At 37.4% G+C, this 23,661-nt stretch overlaps 1 protein-coding gene across 2 annotated transcripts in view; it reads left to right on the forward strand.

Moving 5' to 3' along the window:
- Nucleotides 1-22,404, forward strand: part of QTMAN (queuosine-tRNA mannosyltransferase) — a 332,000-nt gene extending 309,596 nt beyond the window's left edge. The window contains exons 10-11 of one of the 2 annotated variants that reach the window (XM_077767802.1): nt 18,241-18,324; nt 22,332-22,404. In XM_077767802.1, the coding sequence (XP_077623928.1) occupies nt 18,241-18,288 (48 nt within the window). In that variant the 3' untranslated portion in view covers nt 18,289-18,324; nt 22,332-22,404. Of the gene's footprint in view, nt 1-18,240; nt 18,325-22,331 lie in introns of those variants that run through there. The other variant, XM_077767804.1, reaches the window with a different exon arrangement.
- Nucleotides 22,405-23,661: the final 1,257 nt, after the last annotated feature.

The raw sequence follows: 23,661 nt of genomic DNA on the forward strand, positions 1-23,661 counted from the left end.
GTAGAACCAGTAAAGAGCTACTCCTGGAAATGCTTTTATAGACAAATGCATGCAGAAACATGCAGAAATATGAAAACATACTCCCAGTGAGCTGGGGTGCTTTACTTCTCAGTTGAGTGTTCAATGGGTGCTGTATAAAGTGGTTTCCCTGTTCATTTAATGATATCTGTTTTCTCAGACCTTTTAGTTTCAGTAGCTTCATCGACAATTCTATCAACCAAGAATATTTACTTATGTATAATTAAGAACACTAAGAATACCTTATCCAAGGAAACAAACCCATCTATACATAATTTTTTTCAATCCAACTGTTAACGTTTTAAAAGTCTGTTTATTTTCTTTCTGGTCAGATTCCTCCCACCTCAAATAATGAATCCACTGGGTCTTATACAGACTTGTTTTCCCTTGAGTTAAAATACGAAAATGCCAGATTCCTTTTTCTTTTTTTTTTTTTTAAGAAATTTATATTTTATTTACTTCTGAGAGACAGAGAGAGAGCGCATGAGCAAGCAGGGGAGGGTCAGAGAGCGAGGGAGACACAGAATCTGAAACAGGCTCCAGGCTCTGAGCTGGCTGTCAGCACAGAGCCCGATGCGGGGCTCGAACCCACAAACCGTGAGATCATGACCCGAGCCAAAGTCAGATGCTTATCCGACTGAGCCACCCAGGTGCCCCCAGATTGCTTTTTCTTAAGTAATGGCTTAAGTGTACAGAGTAGAAGACACAGTACCAAATACAGGGGAAAGGAGAAAAGAGAGCCAACATAGAGCTGGGAGAAAAGAGGTTCATCATACAAAACTTTCAACACTGCTTGAGCGCAATAAGCCATAATCACTAAAAGCATCATCATTTCCAAGTAAAACTTAGATTGTTGCATTCAGATATTAAACAGCTAAGGGAAACTCTTAAGTGAAATTTGATTGATTCTTGTGAATCAGTTTTTCCATTCAAGTCCAACCTTCCTTAGTGAAGCTTGCACTAGATATCCATATTCGCACTGCGGGAGACAGAAAAAGAGGAATAGAGGCATTCTTTGCTTTTAAGGCACTTACAGTCTACAAGAATGGATGGATGGATACATAAAATAAATGGGACTATGTATAAGCATTGTTATATGCTATGGACTGTAGATGTAAAAATAAAGGCTGTTTTAAATGGACGAATTATTCAGACATGCTTTCCTCCTGAGTACCTTGGCTAGCAGTGAATTTCTTAACAGGTTGAGCAAGTCCTTAAATGCCTAAACCCTTTGGAATTCGATGAGTCTAATGAATTGTGGTAGGTAATATAAACAAAATTGAAATTGGCACGTAGGTGCTCATTTCGTGATCCCTTTAGAGCTGACTTAGAACCATAGCAATGATCCACGTGTGCACATCAGTCATTGTATAGTCATGTTATCTTGACAGCCAAAATCACTTTATAAAATATACTTTAATAAGTTACCATAGAGCCCTAAGTTAAGCCATATAACTTAATCAATACTGAATGGGCATTTCTAGGTATCACATTTAAATTGAGTAAGAGATAAAAAGAAACGAATTGAGAGTAAGAAAAATGTATGGGAAACTATTTGCTTCTTCCAATTAATATAAAACATGCCAGAAGCTTTTTCTCATTTTGCTTTTTATGAAGAATTACTGACCCAAAGGAAAGTCAGATGAAGACTACTACTAAACAAACGATAAAAGCAGCAACAATAACAACAAACCTTGCTTGTTTAGGAGAAAAACACGAAAAAGTAATAAATTCACCCATTTTAAAAATTAAGAAGAAAAGACATAAAATTTAATACACACAATAAATAATAAATATTCTTCAGTTTCCTATGATGGCTAATTAAGGGAAAAGCCCATGTGAAAAATTTGGAAGAGAGACGAATAGAACAAGGTAATTAACTCTTTGCTCCCTCAACCTTAAAGAGGGTAAGATTTCTTTTAAGTTTGGACCTGCAGCAACCTCAGAGATCAAATCCGCCTTTACAAAATAAAATAAAAGGAATCCTAGTAGCTCTGCAGCTCAAGATCCAACCTTGTTTTGGGCCCCACTCTGATGCTGGTGCGCCAATACTGAAGCCCCTGAATAATTTGCTGTTTGATTGAATTCCTGCCCCAACACAGAAACCCAGCCGCTGGGTTCTTCCTGGTTCTCTTGGACCTCTCCCGATGGAATCTGCTCTCCTATTCGTTCTTACCATGTTTGGTTAGTTCCTGATAGTTGACGATGCATTCTTTTCATCCATCATCTAATCTGGTCTTTGTAACACTCTTGTGAAAGCGGAAAACCATAGCTTTAGTCCCAAAGTTCAGAAGACGTGCTCAGAATCATCCCATTAGTACATTGCAGAGTTGGGCCTGGAAGTCATACCGCATCATGCCCAGTTCCTCCCTTTCCCTTAGACCGGATTTCGTATTTGAATGATGGTTATGACAATAAATCACAACTGCAGTCTTTGTGGTGGGTAGAAAGGAGAAGGAAAAGGAGGAGGAGCAGAAGCAGAAGGAAGATGGGAAAGAAGAAGAAGAAAGGAAGGGGATAAAAACCAAGACAATCCCTGCAGGGTTTTCTGTGATGTGGGGAAGAATAAATCTTTAAATTGCTCCCTTTCTGCTTATGTAGATTAGTAAGGAGGAAAGCACTTCCTAAAATTTATATCGTATAAAGGAAAAGCTAATTCCAAAGCTATCGCAGTGCTTTGTGCTTTAAAGGATAGAGATCTGAAGTAGGTAATCTATTGACAGAGCTCCTTAATGAGTCTTGGATATGCATGAGTAGGCCACAAGCTTGATGTTGAGTGCAAGATGGAGAACTGTTCTGTTTAAGAAATTAATACGAATTTGGAGAAATTGGGGGAAAAAACCCACCTTGGTAGAAAGAAAAAGAAAATGGTCAAAGGATGAAGGGATATAGGCTATGTCTTAAAGATAACATAGCCAGCAACAAATTCCCCATGGTGGGATATAGTTGATTATTATATTTTTTTATTAAAGGAGTCCATTACACTCAGTTCTAAGCTTCTATTCATTCCAGCATAATCTCCATTTGTAACCCAAAATCTCCGCTGAAAGTCTGAGATACAAAACAGGCTTGATTTAGTTCCACGTTTTGGGAATGAAGACATAGGGAAGGTGGACAAGGGTGACTTTGCAGAAGGCATAATTTAAAATGAAGGCATAGAATTTTATGGAAACAGGAAATAAGGACAAGAGATGATTAGGAGAAATGGAAGCCCTCTGCGAATGAATACCAAGAAACAAGGAAACCATAATACAGGAAGTCTTGGGAAAACTTAGCTAATTTTTATGTGGTAGACATGACATTTTTAGCTATTCAATACCTACCTAAGCTTCTATTAGAATCTAAAGTTCTAGTTAAGGAATTAATTCTTTCTTGCTAAATGCAGTCAGGCCTGAGGCTTGCATTTTTGCCTTGAATGGAGGAACCGAAAGAAAACACTGGAATTCTAGTCCATCCAACCTGGAACATCCCCACCAGACTATTTCTACTGAAAAATAGCTGTTGGGTTCTGCTTTTAACCTCCAGCTTGTGAGATGCTTCTCGGTCCCAAACTTAGATCTCCAGCTTCTCTTTTATATAGTTCTCTATGTATTAGGATTCTGTCAGGTGCAAAACTCAGAAGGATCTGGCCCAACTGAGTTGCTTTGTCAGGAAAAACAATCATTTATGACAGCTAGAAGTACAGATGTAGAGCACCTCCATCTTCCCAGTCTTCCATCCTGGTACTTTACCTTTTATTTAGCTCTCCTTATCTTCACAAGAGGCCTACAGCAGTCCAGCCATCACATTTTTACCACATCTTTCTTTCCAGATGCAAGAGAAGGGACATTTTCTTGCTTGAGTCTCTGCAGTCAAGGAAAGCTTTTTCCAGAAGCCCATTTGGAGCATTCCGTATCCACCTGATTGCATCATTTAATGCATAAACTGAAAGTGAGAATGGGAATGACTTCTATCAGTTAAGACTGAACCCTAGTCGCAAATAATTCCAATTCATAATTTAAGTATCCTTAAATATTTTTGATAACTTTTGATCAAGAACTGCAGACAAAATGTGCTACCATATTCTGGTTTATAGACAACTTGCTTTTACTTTCTGTCCTTTTTCCCATTCTTTGTTTTGTAATGTATTTGAAGAAAGACTTGGATTTTAGAAATGCATTTTTTAATCAAGCATTTATTGACCATGACCTTACATTTCTCGGTAATAATTTCCCCCAAATTATTGTCTTATTGCCATGTCTTGTTTTTCCATTTATTCATACATTTCTTTTTTTGTTCACTCCGTAATTCGTGTGGCCAGTAATTTCCTCTTTTGAAAGGAAGAAAAATTCAAAAAATTGTCATTAGGTACTTGATATGGATGTGGAAGGTGAGAAAAAAAATGCTGAGAAATATTTGCGTAACCTCAAACATAAGGCATATATATATATTTTTTTTCATTTTATAACTTTTACAAAGGGAACAATGGGACAAAAATGAAGAGCACTGGACGTTCCCAGGGTTTCTTCATCTTCCTACGGTTCCTTGTGTTCTGAGGTGCATCCTGCCTTGAGAGTGTTGATTTGACAGACAAGTTCTTTGGGGCTGTAGGCATGAGACTAGGGAGGAAAGGAAGAGAGAACAAAAGTTCCAAAGGTTAAATCTGGGGGAGGAGGTTATCTTGACATGAGACTGGAATTCAAAGACAGATGTAAGGGAGCAGAAGCCGCAGCCGCGTGTGAACCCCTGGACGGGGGAGGCGAAGGGGGATTTTTAAGGATCTCTGTTCCCCTCATCTTCTTCAAAAAAACAAGTGAAGAACTTGAGGAATTCAGAAATTTTTTTTTAAGGAATTATTTTTGGTTGCTGCGTCATTGTGTGTTGTTTCTAACCATGATGCTGTCCACGCAGGGTATTATTTTGTAGTGCCCAGGGTTCTATCTGTATTTCTCTATTTGACTGCAAGTGATGGAAATCAGCTCACACTAACCAGGCATAAAGTATGTATCAAAAAGTCCTCAAAGATGACCTTGGGCCTTAGGAGAGAATTCCACGCTCAAGCACTGTCCTCTGGGATCTGGCTTAGTTCTCTCTCTCTCTCTCTCTCTCTTTCTCTAGGTCTTCCTCTGGATTGGTGGTGGTGGTGGTAGTGTCTTCCTCTAGAAGGCTAGCTCAGTGTTGTATATTTCACATGCTCCTTACAGTCTCAGAAGAGAGAACCTATCATATCTAGCATCCAAATCAGACCCTGGTAGAAAGGACATTTATTCTCCCCACCTGGCTCACTTTCCCCACACTTGTGGTAGGGGACTTACGGGAGCACAATGTAATTTCAGATAACCACTCCAGCATTACATTGGATAGATCCTTAAATCCATGTTAAAAGAAACTTTCCAGCTATTAAGCAGAGGAATAAGTTGTGATACAGTTGACATTGTATCTCTTGTTAAACAAATACTTTTTACTGGGGCTATTTACACTACTATCCCCACACAGCATTGAATTTTAACTTAAGTTTACATCTCTAATTGTCTTTTCAAATTTCTTTCAAAGGATTATGCTCCAAAGTAGCTTTGAAATGAAAGTTATTGGATATGCAGAAAAACCTGGAAGCTGAGCCACAGGACAGTATAAGTGAAGCTAACATTCATCACCAAAGAAATGACCCATTTTCACTTAAATGTCATCTAAAAATACTCAAGTCCTTTGCAGCCACCTTAAGATGGACAGATATCCACCAGGAGATAAACATGTGTTTTATTTTGTTATTAAAACGTACTCAAAAGAATTACCTGTCACATACTAGACAGTACAATTGCCATTGGAAACAGATTGTAGAATTTCCAAGCTAGAGAGTTTCTTGCATTTGAAGGATTATCATTCAGGTGTAAAGTATCTGTCAAAAACTACTTTTGATTTTGATTTTTAAAAAAGTTTTTAATTTCCAAGGATAAGAGAGTTAGTTATGAGAGATAGTGAATGTCTGACTTTAACTAAATGGAAAGTGCAAATGGGACTCTAGTATTTTTTGGTATGCGTAAAACTTACACAATTCTTAACAAAGTCAAGACGCCATACCTGTGCTCTCTAACGGACTGGTCACTAGAATGTGGTGCTTCACGGCTGATAACCAAAAGTGACTCAGAAGATACTTTAGACTGTGTGAAGATATGCTCGTACTACAGAAGAAAGTGGTATATCTTTGTATAGACAAACTATTTAGATAATCTATTTTAAGTAAACAAAATAAAAATGTATGGGCAGGGGCGCCTGGGTGGCTCAGTGGGTTAAGCATCCAACTCTTGGTTTCGGCTCATGTCATGATCTCACGGTTTGTGAGTTGGAGCTCCACATTGGGCTCTGTGCTGACGGCATAGAGCCTGCTTGGGATTCTCTCTCCCTCTCCCTCTCTCTCTCTGCCCCTACCCCACTTGCTCTCTCTCTCTCAAGATAAAATAAACTTAATAAAAAAATGTATGTGCATTCTGTTTACCATAGTTATGGTAAATTGAATTATTCTTCCCAACTCTTTCTTATCATAGAACTATACATTTATATATATTACCCTTTTCCATGTGACTTCATAGGGCATCCGATTAGTGGAGGCAGGGTACTTCCCCCAACATGTTAAATTTAGGCTTGCCTGGCACTTGCTTTGAACAACGAAATTCCATGGAAGTGAGAGTGTACCTATCCTGAGCTCAGGCCTTAACAGACGTTGCATATGCCCTCCGCCTGAACGTCTGTCATTAACCGGGAGAATACCATGCGCTAGGTAACCAGTATTCCAAGAAGAATATGAACATACATGAAGTAGACCTGAATCCAGCTTTCAGCCTGGATCCCAGAGCTGAGAACCTGAAACTGAGTCTTATGCAAGTGAATTACAGCAACTCACAGACTCATGAGAGAAAAGTAAATGCTTATTGTTTTAAGTCACTGAATTTTGGAGTGGTTTTTTATGCGGCATTATTATAGCAATAACTGACTATTGGAATAGTATTTCTTTCCTCTCCCTACAAGTGTTTTGAAATTGATGGCGCATCTAACAACAAATAGAATTGTAGGATCAAGGAAATTCACTAATTATACAGTTAATCATTTAATTAGAATTATAGGAAGTGGTACAAAAAGGATGCAAAGAGCACAAAACACAGAGGCCTAATCTAATCTGAGAGTCAGGAAATGTTTCTCCAAGGAAGTGACATTGAAGCTGGGAATCTAGCCTTTGGATCAGCAAAGTTGAGGGCAGGGAGAGAAGCATTCCAAATGAAGGGAACAATCTTTGCAAAACCCTTAAGGTAAGAAAGAGAAGCTCACTTCTTACAGAGAAGTATCTGGAAAGCAGAGGAAACAGGAATGTGCAAGGAGAAAGAAGGTTGATGAGGTTTACCACAGTATTAAGGGTTGAATTGTTTGTCTCTTCTAAACTTCATATCAGAAAGCCCTACCACTCAGTACATCTGCATGTGACTGTATTTGGAGATAGGGTGTTTAAGTTAAAATGAGGTTTTAGAGTGAGCCCTGTACAAGTCTGACTGGTATCTGCATAAGACGAGATTAAGAGACACACACAAAAGGAAAATCATGTGAAGACCCGGGAGAAGACCACCAACTATAAGCCAACAAGAGGGACCCCAGAAGGAATCAACCCTATCAGTGCCTTGCTCTTGACCTTCTAGCTTCCAGAAACTCAAGAATTGTGAGAAAATAAGTTTCTGTTAATTAAACCAGCTAGTCTGGCACTTTGTTATGATAGTTTGTCCTTTTAGTTTGCTGTAACAAAAGTACCATACACTAGGTGGCTAAAAAACCAGAAATTTAGGGGCACCTGGGTGGCTTAGTCAGTTGAGCATCTGACTTTGGCTCAGGATGTGATCTTGCAGTCTGTGAGTTCAAAGCCTTTGTTGGGCTCTGTGCTGACAGCTCAGAGCCTAGAGCCTGCTTCAGATTCTGTGTCTCCCTCTCTCTCTGCCCCTCCCCAACTCATGCTATCTCTTGTCTCTCAAAAATAAATAAACTTTAAAAAAATGTTTTTAAAAACCAGAAACCTATGTATTCTTCATAGGCCTGGAGGCTGGAAAGTTTCAGATTAAGTGTCTGGTGACAGTCAGTAACTATTGAGAGCCTACTGTTTTTTCATAGACTAGCATTTTCTTGCTGTGTTTTTACATAATGGATGAAACAGGGGAGATTGTTGGGAACTCTGTTATAAGGGCATTAAGCCCACTCATTCATGAAGGCCACCCTCATGACTTAATCTCTTCCCCAAGATTTCACCTCCTAATACCATCAAATCGGGGATTAGGATTTCAACTATGAATTAGGAGGGGGAGGGACAAACATTTAGTTTATTATAGCAAATTAATACATACTACATGCCCAGTTCTAAGTACTATGCCAGAGGTAGTGGCTGCTCATTATATATTTGTTAGATTAATTAATGATGGAAATGAATAAGCCATGTGAAATAGATCATATTGGGGATTTAAAATCTTTTATCTAAACCACAATGGAAAGCTATTGATGGATTTAAGCAGGAAGATACATTTAGTTTCAGATTTAGTTTTTAGAAAGTTTTCTCTTGCTACAGTATAAATAATGGATTAGAGGGAATGAGAATTAGGAGGTGGCTATGGTAATCTAGGGAAGATGGTGGCGACTTACACTAAAGCAGGGTGAGATGGAGACAAGTGGATTGGTTCAAGATATGTACTGTAAAGAAATCAATGGGGCTCGGTATTTGGCTGGACCATGAAGAAGAAGGAGGAGTCAGAATGATTTTCTGGATTGGGAAACTGAGATGGGAAATCCTTGCAGAAATCCAGATTTGTGAGGAAGCCCACCTGAATGGTTTGTAGCAAATTGAAAGGCCTATGGGAAGTCAAGAAGGACTTCCAGTTAAGGATTATTATGGTCTAAATATCCTGAAAATTCTCCCACTACAAATACTAAAATTCTAGAAACAATAAAATAAATGCTCTTCAAACCATAGTTGAGTTCATGAGAAAGTAAGAAACAGCACCAGAGACCCAAAGGAAGAGAGAACAGAGAGCCCATGTGGTTAATGACATAAACTAACAAGGCAGGTTATAAGAGCTGGGGTAGGGTAGGGTGATGGTCATGTTTCAGGCACTTAGAAGGTTTCATTTTCATGTTCAGAGATACAGAGAAAACAAGGCTTTAAAAATTCTGGAGGGAGATGGGGGGGGATTGAAACTGAAACTTACATAAATCCAGGATCATTTAAGGGATACTCTTTCAGTAAAATGATAGACTGGAAATAATCTGCAAACTAGCAAAAAGAGAAAATAAGGAAGGAAACCTTCTAGCCTTGGGTGTAAGGTGGAAAATAAGCCTCCCCAGAGAATTTGTAAACACAGACATATCAGTCATGTGACTGATATGATTGAACACCAATCATATAAGCTTGGTGTTCAACCTGCATGGCCCCAAAGATTCGCTGTTGAGATGTCAATGTGTCCCAGCAGAAGCAAACTGAGAGCAAATCTGGTATAAAACAGCCTTATCCCCGATCATACCTGATGTTTCCAGATGAAACCTATCAGCATTGAGCGCACCATTCAAAATTCCAAAACATACAAGATCCACCTTAAGAGATTTAGAAAAAAGAAAAAAATAGAATTATACCCCAGGGGATTTTTGAACTATCAGATAATAATAGAAATATCAGAGAGACTATGACATATATAGATTTAAAATGTCTAAAGCATTAGAGAAAGAAAAATAAAAGCATTAAAAACAAGATATCTGATAGATTTGAAAAAGAACCAATTAAAAATTCTAAAAATATAAAATATTGTCCTCGAAGTTATTGCAATCAGTGGCTTTAAGGGCATATTAGACACAATTTAGGCAGAATTCATGAACTTAGAAATAAATCTGAGCTTATAAAGAAGACAAATCTGAGGTAATACATATGTATGTATGTATATATAATTTACACACACACACACACACACACACAAATATAGACACAGAGAGGTTTGAATGAAAAAGTCCCTTATAATAGAAATTTCATAAGGATTTAGTAGAAGGAGTAGGGCAAACATCCATCTATTAATGCAGATTATCTACAAAGGAATGCTAATGAGATTGACAACAGATTTCTCAATTGCAACATAATAGGCAAAATAAAATATCTGCAAATTGTTGAGAGAAAATAGCTGTCAATTAACAATCTTATTTTCGTATCTATTTCATAGTCTATACCTATATCATTCAAGAATGAGGTCAAAAGCAAGTAAATATTTCTTTCCAGGTAAATAATGAGAATGCTTACCACTTACAGAACTTTACTGAAAAAGCCAAGTCAGAATGTTGTTCATAGAAAGAAACTGAGCCCAGACAAGAATGAGATAAAAGAAGCAATAGTGACAAAATAAAATGGTGAATACATATTAAGTCTAAATAAGCATTTTCCGAATAAAATAATTTAAAAAAACAAGATGAAATATCTCTTTATCTCATAGTAGCTCTTTCTGAGGGGAGGAGGCCTACACTGGTTAATTCAACTATATGAATAAAGTTTTATTTCTTAAACTAGACACTGGCTAGAGGTTGTGATTCTATAATTCTTCATTTCTTTTTATCTGGATGAATGTGTCATAAGAAATTCAGAAATAAATATTTTTTGAAAAGCAGAGTGGATGTAAAAGTCTGAAAAACAATAATATATAAAACAAGTGGAGAATAATCAAACTTTGTCATTACATTTTTGTATTACTTAAAATAAAAGTAAATATACTCATTAACCTCAGCTCTTACAAAGTTACAGTAAAAGAACTGAAATAAAATATACTATTTCCAAATAAGAAAATATTTTTAAAGAAAACAAACTCAACTGACCCAAAAAATAGCAAGAAAAAAGGAAAACAGAATGATGGGTTAAAAAAAAACAGGGCCCAAAAGATAATGGTGGAAATAAATCCAAATATAGAAAACATTATGTTTATACCAACTAAAAAAACCCCTGGTGTTGCTATATTAATATCAGAAAAATAGACTTTAAGGCAAAACCCGTTATTGAAACATTGTCAGGAATAATTAATTTTGGCTTTAGCTCATGATGACAAAAAGAATAAGTCACCTGGATAATATACCACTTCTGAACTTGTATTCATCAAAAGGCATGCATTCAAAATATATGAAGTAAAAATTGATCAAATATACAATCACAGTGGAAATATTTTTAATGGTTTTACCTTAATAATTGGTAAATCAAGCAGATAAAAATCTTAGTAAGGATAGAGAAAATTTGGACAACCCAAATATAAGCCTGCTATGATTGATACATATTGAACCTTGATCCCAAGAGTTGGAGAATATGAAATTTTTTGAGACAAACTTGGAGCATTCACCAAATTGATCACTAACTGAATCTCAAAAAAGTCTCAACAAATAACAAGAACTGATCTAAATTGAATTAATTTAGAAATTAGAAAATAGAGTTGAATACAATATCATTGAATTAGAATTCAGTAACAAAACCCCAATATATTTGAAAATGCAAAATACACATAAACTAACTTATGACTTGAAGAATTGAAGGATAATAAATATATTAAGTGGCAAAACTTGAGTCATACTCCTTCCCCTTGCTGAATAATTCAATCTTACTGCAGTTAGGGGAAACAGATTAGGTAGGCAGAATATCAGTGGCTCAGAGGAAGATAACAGAGCTCAAGAAGGATGAGGAAAGGGGTACCTGGGTGGTTCAGTCGATCTGACTTCAGCTCAGGTCATGATCTCATGGTTCGTGGGTTCGAGCCTTGCGTTGGGCTCTGTGCTGACAGCTAGCTCAGAGCCTGGAGCCTGTCTTTAGAATCTATGTCTCCTCTCTCTCTGACCCTCCCCAGCTCATGCTGTCTCTATCTCTCTCTCAAAAATAAATAAAACATTAAAAAAAAATTTTTTTTAAAGGAAGGATGAGAACATCCACTTGGGGACAGCAGGCACTCTAGCATGAGGAATCAGCATGAGAAAGAGTCTGTGCAGCAGAATTCGAGCCCAAGCAGCAAAAGGAAGACATCTACGTGGAGAAAGGGGTCATCGTGGGAATGAGAGATTGATTGGTTGCATAAAGTGAGGTTGATCACATAAGTAAATGTCTAGAGAAGTATGGAAGCTAGGCTTCTCACTAATAGAGAAGGTAGTAATACATATGGAAAGGGAAAAAACTAGAGTGAAATTGTAAATGTCGCATGAACTCCTGGTTTTCAGTATGTACACATAGACATAGAAATAAATTTAGATGTGCATACATGGTACAGGCATACGTATACTTCCTGGTTCTGTCTTTAATGGGGCCTGGAAGCAGCAACACTCTGATAACAATGAGCGCAGAGAGCACACAGACCTTGGCTTCTAAATACCATTGTCCAGGAAAAGGAAATAGTATTTCCTAGAGAATTAGCTAATTCCAGGGCTATAGAGAGGAAACATATAAGAGAAGGCCCTAGAAACCAGCTTTAAGGGTCTCCTACAGACAATATCGACCATAACTCAAGTATCAAAACTAATATTGACAGTACTATGATAACAGCTTATGAAATTTACAATATTAAGTGAAGTAGGAAATCATGAAACCATACTGACATTAAAGAATAAATTTAAGGGGCACCTGGGTGGCTCAGTCGGTTAAGCATCCGACTTCAGCTCAGGTCATGATCTCACGGTTCGTGGGTTCGAGCCCCACATCAGGCTCTGTGCTGACAGCTAGTTCAGAGCCTGGAGCCTGCTTCGGATTCTGTGTCTCCTTCTCTCTCTGACCCTCCCCTGCTCATGCTCTCTCTCTCTCAAAAAGAAATAAAATATTTTTTAAAAAAAAGAATAAATTTAAGTTTTATGCAGAACAGGATATCTATATGATTTCAAGGTACTTCCCCACAAAAGGGGCAAAAAGTAACTTATGATGGAAAAGCCTAGAAGACATCTCTTGCATCAAGTGGTCAAACACCAGTTATTGAATTCATGTGTGAAGTGATATGATGCACTGAGAGGAGCTCAGTATCACTTCTATGATACTATCACCTGAATATAATCATGAAGAAACATCAGACAAACTTAAATCAAGGGAAATTCTACAAAATACCTAGAATTATCTCAACAGCATGAAAGTCATAAAAATCAAGGGTAGACAGAAATATTCTAGACTGGGGGAGACGAAAGAGACATGACAAGTAAATGCAGTGTGTGATTCTAAACTGGATCCTTTGGTAACAAAAAAATATTGTTATATCAACTGATGACTCTCAAATGTGATTTGTTGACTAAAGGGCAGAAGTGTATCAAAGTTTACCTTCTGCTTTTATTGGCTGTGTTGCAGTTAAGTAGGAAGATGGTCTCATTTGTAAAAACATATTAAAGTGTGCCTTACAGAACATCAGGTCAGCAATTTAAAAGTACTCAGAAAAAATAACTTGGGGGTGCCTGGGTGCCTGAGTCAGTTGAGTGTCTGACTTTTCATTTCATCTCAGGTCATGATCTCACAGCCCTAAGATCATGAATCAGGCTCTGTGCTGAGTGTGGAGCCTGCTTGGGATTCTCTCTCCCTCTCTCTCTGCCCCTCCTTCAATTGTATGTGTGCTTGCTTTCTCTCTCTCTCTTTCTCTCTCTCTCTTTCTCAAAATAAACATTAAAAAATTAATTATTTGTACTCTGTGTCTAGATTTCTTTACAAATTTTTGATTGATGTATGGAATTGTTGAATCATTATATTGTACAGCTGACACTAATACAACACTGTATGTTAACTAACTGGAATTAAATACAATAGAAACTTAAAGAAAACCCAAATTTAAAGAAAGCAAACAAACAAAAATCTGTGATGTAATTTAAGTAATGCTTGGAGGTAAATACACAGTCTTCACAATTTATAATTAAAAAGAAGAAAGATGAAACATAGCAAGTTAATTATTCCATTCAATATGAGAGGGGGAAAAAACCCCAGGTAACTGAACTCTAAGAAAATGGAGAGAAAAGGAAAGAAAAAGGTCAAATAACAAACTGAATCAATTTGAAAGCAAAGTAAGAGAGAGGGTACTTAGTGGCCCTTCTCCATATTTGGGAAGCAGCTAGGACTTCCTTACTGCTTAGGAAATGAATGCTCTTGCAGAAAGATAAAGGAAAAGTCAGTTCTTAAATTTTAATTTTGAAACCCTGGGCATTTGTGTATCAAGCATGAAAGCCCCACCATCTCAAAGCATGACATTAATATCACAAGTCCAAGATTTGAGTAAAATTAAAGAAAATCTAGTGTTTTTCACCTCATTTTAAATGAGATGGGCTGAAGGGAAGAAAAAGACAAACTGGTTAGAAGGAAAACACAGCCTAAATATTGGTGCTGTCTCTATGATGGGACTTTGGCCTGATCCTCCCACACCTAAGCTGGGAGGAATGTCCAAGGTTAAAGAAAGGAATCTGGGAGCAGAGAGTTATCTGGTCTTATATCTTGGGAGAACCCAAAAAGGCCCCCAGCCTCACGGATTCCTTGGTGCCCACCATAACACAGGACAGCACAAGACCAATGGCTGTGTGGGTGTGCAGAGAGTCTTTGTGTTCCTGACGTCCCAATGAGTCTCTGAAACAGCCCCAAGGTTTCTTCAGGCCTATAAGACAGGATATTTAAGCCTAAGAAGTCAGGGTTAGGGTAGAGTTACACAAATGGATCATGTCCACATAGGATGGTGACATGCTGCAGGCTTGCATGCATTTGCATTGGAGAACCAGAATAGTTAACATACTGGTCAGTGAATATCAGCATGAATAGAGGACTCTCAACCAAGCCGCCTATTTCTTTGTTAACTATCCTGAACATGGTCCCAAAAGTATCTTGATGGCTCTTTTTAAAAAAATTTTTAACGTTTTTTTTTTTAATTTTATTTGTGAGAGTGAGACAGAGTGTGAGTGGGGGAGGGGCAGAGAGAGAGGGAGACAGAATCTGAAACAGGCTCCAGGCTCTGAGCTCTCAGCACAGAGCCCCATGTGGGGCTCAGACTCATAAACCATGAGATCACGACCTGAGCTGAAATCAGATGTTTAACCCACTGAGCCACCCAGGCGTCCCCCACAATGGCTGTTTTATAGGATATTGGACAGGTGGGTGGATGGATGGATGGATACATGCATAGATAGATGAATGGGTAATAAAAGGGTAGTCCCTGTATTGCATCAGTCTACAAGCCACCATGTTATAGGACATCATGCCACTAAGAGAATAACCAAATCACCCTCATTCACTCATGCGGATCCTCATACCTCTTTCTAAGATCAGCAGTAACTGAGAGTGGGGGAGGAACAGATTCTTGATCGTTTTCATCACAAGTCAAAATAGCCCCAAGGTCAGTAGAAAACTCAAGTGGCTTCACAAAACAGCACATTAGAAAAAATACCAGTAGGAGTTTCAGACACTGGAAAGTGTTTTTAAAAAAGACATTTCTGGGGCACCTGAGTGGCTCAGTCGGTCGAGCGTCCGACTTCCGCTCAGGTCATGATCTCATGGTTCGAGCCCCGCATTGGGCTCTGTGCTGACAGCTCAGAGCCTGGAGCCTACTTCAGATTCTGTGTCTCCTTCTTTCTCTGCCCCTCCCCCAATCATGCTCTGTCTCTCAAAAATAAAAATTAAAATATTTTTTAATAAAAAAAATAAAAAAGACATTTCTTCCAGGTTTCCTGTTTACTTAAAAAAAAAAAAAAGAAAGAAAGGGCATTTGCATTATTTTCACCTTGTTTGGAATCTCCACTTCTTATCTTAATCTTACTATATTTTTATTTATATATTTAGAGAGATCTTAGCAGGAGCAAATTTGTTATTCTAAAGCAGTCTACAGATGTACACTCACACAGCAGAACCAAATCACAATTTTATGCAGGTTTTTTTCTTCTGTCTTAGATTCTGCAGTTCTTAAAGGAAAATGTGGAAGCAGTGGTGTGTCACAACTGCTATTAGAGAAGTCCAAGGAAAAGGAGTACAACATGGTGATCAACCTTGGCAGTCCCCACATACAGCGTGATTATGTTGTAATACTGTTTGATGCAGTCGTATGTTTGATCAGTTTCAAGAGATGAATATCACCTCACTTCAAACAATATGATACAGTCTCATTGTATGGAATTATGGCTGCTGTCAATCAGCATATGGCATAACCCTTAAAGTGCCATCTTTGGGCAACGTCATAAAAATGATTGCAACACTTGCATTAATTAGTAAGTTTTTACACGAAAACCAAGCATAACCTGTTTAGACAACTTATCTGCTGTATTTCTGTTCATTTTTGTTATCATAAGAACATGTATATAGCCCATACGTGCATACACTCAGCTTATTAGCTCAACTTATTAGAACAGCTATGATAATAACAATGATATCATAAGAATGAATCCCCGCATTCCCTTGTGGATCAGTAAGTTGTATTTTCTATATTTTGTTTAATGGTCCCCAAATATACCTCTAACTTGAAACAACTATTCTCTTTTTTTTCCTATAATTTATTTATTTATTCTTGAGAGAAAGAGAGCGTGCATGAGAGGGGAGAGTCAGAAAGAGAGGGAAAAGCCTCCCAAGCAGGCTCTGCACTGTCAGCACAGAGCCCAACACAGGGCTCAAACTCACGATGAGATCATGACCTGAGCTGAAATTAAGAGCCAGATGCTTAAATGACTGAGCCACCCAGATGCCCCTTGAGCCAACTGTTATCAAAATAAGGGATAGGCGCAAAATAAATGCAAACATTAAACTACCACTAGGTCTATATTCTTCACAAAACAAACTTAAAATTTCAGCTTGACAAATGATAAATAAATGGATAAATGAATAAATGATAAATGCAGATTCAGAGTTTTTTGAATATCATTAATTTCATTTTGTCAATGTTAATTGCTAGATGCAGCATTTTAAGGGAATAAGAGTTAGGATCTTTTTTTTTTTTTTTTTACATTAGCTGTGGAATATTTTCCCTCTTGCTTGAGGTTGTGTTTCTTTGTTATCAATTATGGTCTTTGTCTTAGGTTTTGCCATCATCACCCAATAATACCTATTTCGATTTTTCCTAATGCATATATAATTGGAAGGATTATTGCTTTGACATGGTACATGTTAATCTGACCTGGGACTTAACACATTTTCTCAAGGCAGCTAATACCCCCCAGGTTCAACTGTGTTTATTGACAATGTGAATTGACAATATCACTGGAGTATTATAAGCCTTTTTCCAAGGAATTCCTTTTTCATCATGTTTCCTGGCATTTTCCTTCCTACTTTCCCTGTGTCCTCTACTGCCATCAGCTGAGAAATCACTTGTAACAGCTTTCTAAGATGGCTTCCAGTGATCCCTGCCTCCCAGTATTCCCAAAATTGTCTAATCCTCTCTCCCTTTGAGTATGGGCTGAATCTAGTGACTTGCTTTTAATGAAAGAATATGACTAAAGTTATTATATGTCACTTCTATGATAAGGTTATAAAGACTATGACTTCTGTCATAATGACTTCCTTGGTGGTTTTGGTGGACCATGCTTCTGTGTTGAAGAGCTCCATGTGACAAAGAACTGAGAGTCGCCTCTGGCCAGTAGCCAACAAAGAACTGAAACTCTCATTGCAATAACCAGTGAGGAACTGAGTCCAGCCAATCACTAATGTGAGCTTGGAAGTGGATCCTGCCTCAGCTGAACCTTGATGTGACTATGGTACCAGATAATATCTATACTGCAAGACCCTGAAACAAAAGACCCTTGAGGTTGTACCCAGATTCCAAACACATAGAAATGCAAGAGAGTAAATGTGTGGGGTTTTAAACCACTAAACTTTGGATGTATTTGTTATATCACAATAGACTACCAACACAACAACCATCTGATAGTGAACATACTAGATAGCTCACTACATTCCTTTTGTGGTGATTAGTAAAACAGTGGGGCTGGAGATCTTCACACATTTGCCTTCAAAATATAGGCAGTTTCATACCCACGGGACAGGCTACATGGAAGTGCTGACCCAGTCCAGAAAGAAACATGTGATGTGTCAGGACCTTCTCACAAAGATCCTGCCATTCTTCATGGGCAAGAGATATTGATCAGTGGTTACTCTTTAGGATAGGTTATAAAAGTGCAGTTTGTTTCTCCACGACAAGGTTCGGCACATGTACAGACTGGGACTCTGGAAATATAAAATGGTTTTTATTCTTGTTGCTGGTGGTATGTTCTGAGACACATCTGTTCGTTTCACAGATTTATCTCCCATCATCACATCACGGCAGCAGCTTGTGGAGTTTGTAGTGGACAATCCCACTGGAGCTTTCCAAACAATTACAGGTAGCTTGTCGTATTACTGGTAGCAAGATGATTTGAAGAATTTGTCCTAAAACAGGGCCATATATTGTGTGAACTATTTTATTTCCTTAATTATCCAAATGACTAGAGGGGAATGGTGATGGAAAATAGTTATAGTGGTCAGTAACCGAAACCTTTTTATTTTGAGATTTAATATAGAGGGTTGATCTTTCCTAAGTGTGTTTAACCCAGTATTGAGATCTTCTTATGTCTTTGATTCATATCTACTGCATAGACACAATCCAGTAAGGTGTTAGATAGAAGAGGGAAGTCAGTTTGATACCAGAACATGTTCCATGAGTGGGCCATCTGTGATTTATCAAATAATTGACTTATTTAAGAGATCCCTAGGTAGCCTAAGATTTACAACAACAGTAAAAAAAAGAAAACAATGAGATTTTTTTCCTTATTAGATCAACAAGGATTTTTTAAATGAGCTCCATCCAGTCTAACTTATAGGGAAGATGGTTTATACATAGTTGTTGGGAGTATAAATTGGCACAACCTTTTTAGAAAATAACTCTACCAAAATACTTCAACATTTTAAGCCCATTTCATGAGTCAGCATTTATGCCAAGAAAATAAATCTGAACTTGAAAAATGTTAAAAGATATTTATTGAAACATTGCTTATAAGAATAAAAAATTTACTGCAGCTTAGATATCTGTTAATAGAGCTAAATACATTATCAGATATATAAAACATAAGCTGCCTCAACCCCAGTTAAAGAGGACACTTGTATCTGAAGAGAGGTATCAGCAATATATTGTTAAATTTTTGAACTTAGTCATTGAACAAAATATATATGTGTATTTTGATTCCAATTTTGTTTTTAAAAATGTCAACCTTCAATATGTGTGAGTGAACAACATATACTAAATCATTAAAACCGGTTTTCTTTAATAGAGGGATTATTGTGAGATATTTGAATGCTTTCCAGGGAGCATACATTATTTCTTAGTGAGAAAAGACAGCTCTTTTCACTTTGAAAAATCCTAGACATTAATTTTTGCTTTTTCTCCTTTGGTCACAGAAAAAAATTCACCACATAATCATCTGTTTCATTTTGGCCTCTAATTGTTCATCTATTTTTTATTAATTAGGTCAGTTAGCATTTGTTAAGCACCTAACATGTGTCCTGTGTCCTGTTCACTGAAGAAACAATATGGAACAATTCATGAATTTGTGTGTCAGTCTTGCAGGTATTCCATCCACTACAAAATTATAAATGTCTTAGAGCTGGTTCTATAACACACTTTTAAAATAATCCCTTTAGGGGTGCCTGGGTGGCTCAGTGGGTTAAGTGGTTTACTTTTGGCTTTTGGCTCAGGTCATGATCTCAAACATGAGTTCGAGCCCCGCATCAGTTTCTGTGCTGTCAGCACAGAATCTGCTTGGGATTCCCTCTCTCTCCCTCCCTCTCTAGCCCTCCTCAGCCTGCGCTCTCTCTCAAAATAAACAGATATTTTTTAAAATAATCTCTTCTGGGGCGCCTGGGTGGCTTAGTCGGTTGAGCGTCCGACTTTCGATTAGGTCGATCTCGCGGTTCGTGGGTTCGAGCCCCGCGTCGGGCTCTGTGCTGACTGCCAGCTCAGAGCCTGGAGCCTGTTNTAAAGCCTATTTTAAAAATTTTTTTAAAAATAAAATAATCTTGTTGGTGTCTAAGATCTTGCTAACGATATGCGAAGGTTTCAAAGAACACCTTTACATTCAATTTATTTATTGCTAGTGTAGTGATTTTTGAACTTTTGAAATTCAAGACTTGTGTTCAAATACTACAATATGCATTGGAATGGATTTTAAAATTCAAAGCCCACTAAAGACATAAGCAATAACTTCAGGAATATTAAGGTCTTAGTACGTCTATAAAAGTATTCAAAGTATCCAATTGGGATAAGCTAGTCACACAGTGCCCACTGAGCATGGAGTCAGTGTTGGAGCAGAATAGGTATACTCTAATAACACCTCACAGGTTAACTATATTGATATAAGCACATATGTCATCCATATAGAATATATACATAAATATACTCACACAATGCATACCTATATACACATATTTGGGAATCAATGATTTAGTGTCCATGTGCACCTTTCATTATTGATTTGGTATTTTTTTATATATCACAGATGGCAATTTGCATGGTAGAGGACTTATGTGAGTCAACATTCCATCAGGACAGACATTGTCAGGAGCTCATTGAATAGCTTTAAGTGGACCAGTATCTGATGACTCACCTGTGCAGAGTAGGGTGCTGGCTCAGAGTTTCCCTGGGGACTCTGTGAGGATACAGGATTGTCAAAAATGTAAATTTGTTTGTTTTCTTTTTTTAAAAAGTTTTTTTCAATGTTTTTTATTTATTTCTGAGAGAGAGAGGGAGACAGTGTGAGCAGGGGAGGGTCAGAGGGAGACAGAGAATCTGAAACAGGCTCCAGGCTCTGAGCCGGCTGTCAGCAGAGAGCCCAATGTGGGGCTCAAACCCACAAACTGTGAGATCATGACCTGAGCTGAAGTCAGATGCTTAACCGACTGAGCCACCCAGGCATCCCTAAATTTGTTTGTTTTCAATAGAGCCAAAGGAGATCCTTCTTCATATTTTTTTTTTTTAAGGGACTGATGGTACTTGGTAAAAAACAAAAAACAAAAAACAAAACCTCCATTGGGATGGTTCATTCAAGGAATACTTGACCCTTTTCCAACGCTTTTTATACCTTTTCACAGAAAGTCCCAGAGACATAATCTGCCATTCTCCTGTTTTCATTTTCCTATCATTAATCAGACAACACACTGGGAGAAGAACTGAGGTGGAAGCAGGGAAGTAAAAGAAGATATGAGGAAAGAAGGCAAGAGAAAATGCAGATAAAAAATTGAATATGGTACACAAACCAAAGCTTCTCCATCTACCAATATGAGAATTTTAGGATATTTGCTGTCAATAATGGACACACTCGGGAAAGAGTTCTTGGGAGAAATACAGCCGTGTATGAGTTGAGTTGAGTGTTAAAAACAAGACAACAGGCCCAGGATGGAGTCATTTATACTAAGCCTGTGTCCCAAACCTGAGCTTTAATTATAGTTCTGGCACCTCCAGAAATGGAATCCTAAGACAGTCAGTTAGGGATCAGCACTAGATAGGCCCCTTCTATCCCCTAAAGGGAAATGACTTAGTAATAACCAGCTTGCTTTTTTGTCTAGTGTGACTTCCTGCCCCTGCTCCCATCAGCCTATACAAGTCTTTCGTTTTGCACAGCTCCTCGGAGCTCCTTTCTATCTGCCAGATGGGATGCTGCCCCTATTTGAACCGATTGTTGCTCAAATAAACTCTTAACATTAATAAACTTCAGTTTATCTTTTAGCCTACTATATAATTACCTTCTGGGATCTGTGAGACATGGCTCAGTTGAAAAATTGCTAAGCTTGACATTGGGAACTAAAGCTACTAGTCCAAGCCATCTCAAAACGGCTGTGCAATCAACATTGTTTGTCCTAACGGTGTGCTTCAGTATCCCTATTTATTACAAACAAAAAGGAAAACACTGCCTAACCCACCCATTCCACATGCCTAACGTGCCTAATATGAGACACATTGGGTACATGAAAGTGCTTTGAAAGATTCAAAACTAATTGTAAAATTCAGACATTAAAACCAAATAAGGATTTTTTTGGGGGTGGTTGTTTGACCGAGCAAAATATTTCCACTAAACCATTATTGGATGAGTTCAGTTAATAAAAGTGTGTGACTTGTGAAGAAATGGGTTGGTATTAATTATAAAAATCATATTATAATTAATGCACTCATTAATGATCTACCAATCAATATCAATTGAAGGTTTATTATTTTAAGGAGAATGGGCAATTAGCAGTTTGACACCATGAAAAAGAGATAACCGACTGACTGATGGATCCCCATCAAGTTTAATTTTAATTTGTTTTAAAAGTATCTTCTTTAGGAGTGAATTTAAATGCACATCGCTCTTTCTCTTTTCAGAAAATGAATATATATGTTGTTTAAAAAGCATATCTGAATGACAAAGAATGAAGTCTGGCGTATGTAAGAAGAAATAAGCACATCTTCTAAATGGACTTGATGGTATGATATAAGTTCTATTCTCTCACATAGTAATATAACAGATAGCTCTTTAAATTAAGTGAATTTGTATGTCCGCTTTCTCTTAATGGAATCAGTTTTGATATACTCTTTGTTCGTGCTGTTACGGGCTTCAGTCTAAGGGTTCTTTGTATTAACTTTTTAAAGTTACATTACAAAGAGGTTTTAAGATTTCCCAACAGGCTTCTATTTAACCAAAGCTTTTGATCTCAAACCTGCTGGGACCTAGTGAAATCCTTACCAATTCTCCAGTAACTCCTCACTATTGGAATTTGAAAAGACCCACCTGAAGGATTGAACTCCCGGTATGGTTTCAGCCATCCTTTAGATCACTCTATTTAAGCAGACAGCAAGGGGGTCTAGTGCACCCTTTGTGATCTGCGGAGCAGCCTAAGGTATCCTTTGCATAAGTTGTACTCCTAAGGAAATAAAAATCAGGGGGACACAGACCTATATTCCTTATTTCCTGCTATCTTCAGTTAAAAGGGGATTGCAGGGGGTCTGCTTAACATCTTTTGCTACCTAAATACCTTTTGGACATGGTAAGTCAATAAAAGAACTTCCATTGCATCCATTACCCTACTGCAGTGCATAACAAATTAGATTTAAAAGGCTACTTTTTCCCCCTTACAGCTATTTCCATCATTTTCTTTAAAATTTCAATTTAGTGTCGAGTGACAGAATATTCTGTAACATACTTTAACACTCTGTAGTGCCAATTATGCTAATGGAGCATTATTTCCAAAGAATTAGGCTTTATTATTATAGACAAATTATAGTTAAGAGATAAGATAGAGAATTGACTATGTTTAAAGTATGTTAAATATGAAACTAGATAAAGTAAGCAGTGTTTTTGAATAACTCGTCTTTAAATATACATGAGCATTCATTTTTTATTTGGCCTCCAATTCCCATTTTTAGAAGGGAAATTCAACTGCATTCGAAGTATCAGTGCCACCTATTAACCTTTTTTGTGAAAGGGTGAAATCAAACTCTCCTTTGTAATAATCAAGTGTTTTTATTTATTTCATTTAAAAACTTCACCGTGCAGAAGTTTTAGGCATGTAAACAATGAGTGTGGAAACAAATAAAACTTTGTAAAGAACACAATATTTGCTTCTGTATATAAGAACAGATTTATCCATGGGAAACTGCTTTTATATAACTGTCTTAACCTTTCTATTAATGTGATGCAAAACCTCTTCATTAT

Source organism: Crocuta crocuta, unplaced genomic scaffold, assembly GCF_008692635.1.
Source record: "Crocuta crocuta isolate KB4526 unplaced genomic scaffold, BGI_CrCroc_1.0 scaffold154, whole genome shotgun sequence".
In the NCBI taxonomy this organism is placed as follows: Eukaryota; Metazoa; Chordata; class Mammalia; order Carnivora; family Hyaenidae; genus Crocuta; species Crocuta crocuta.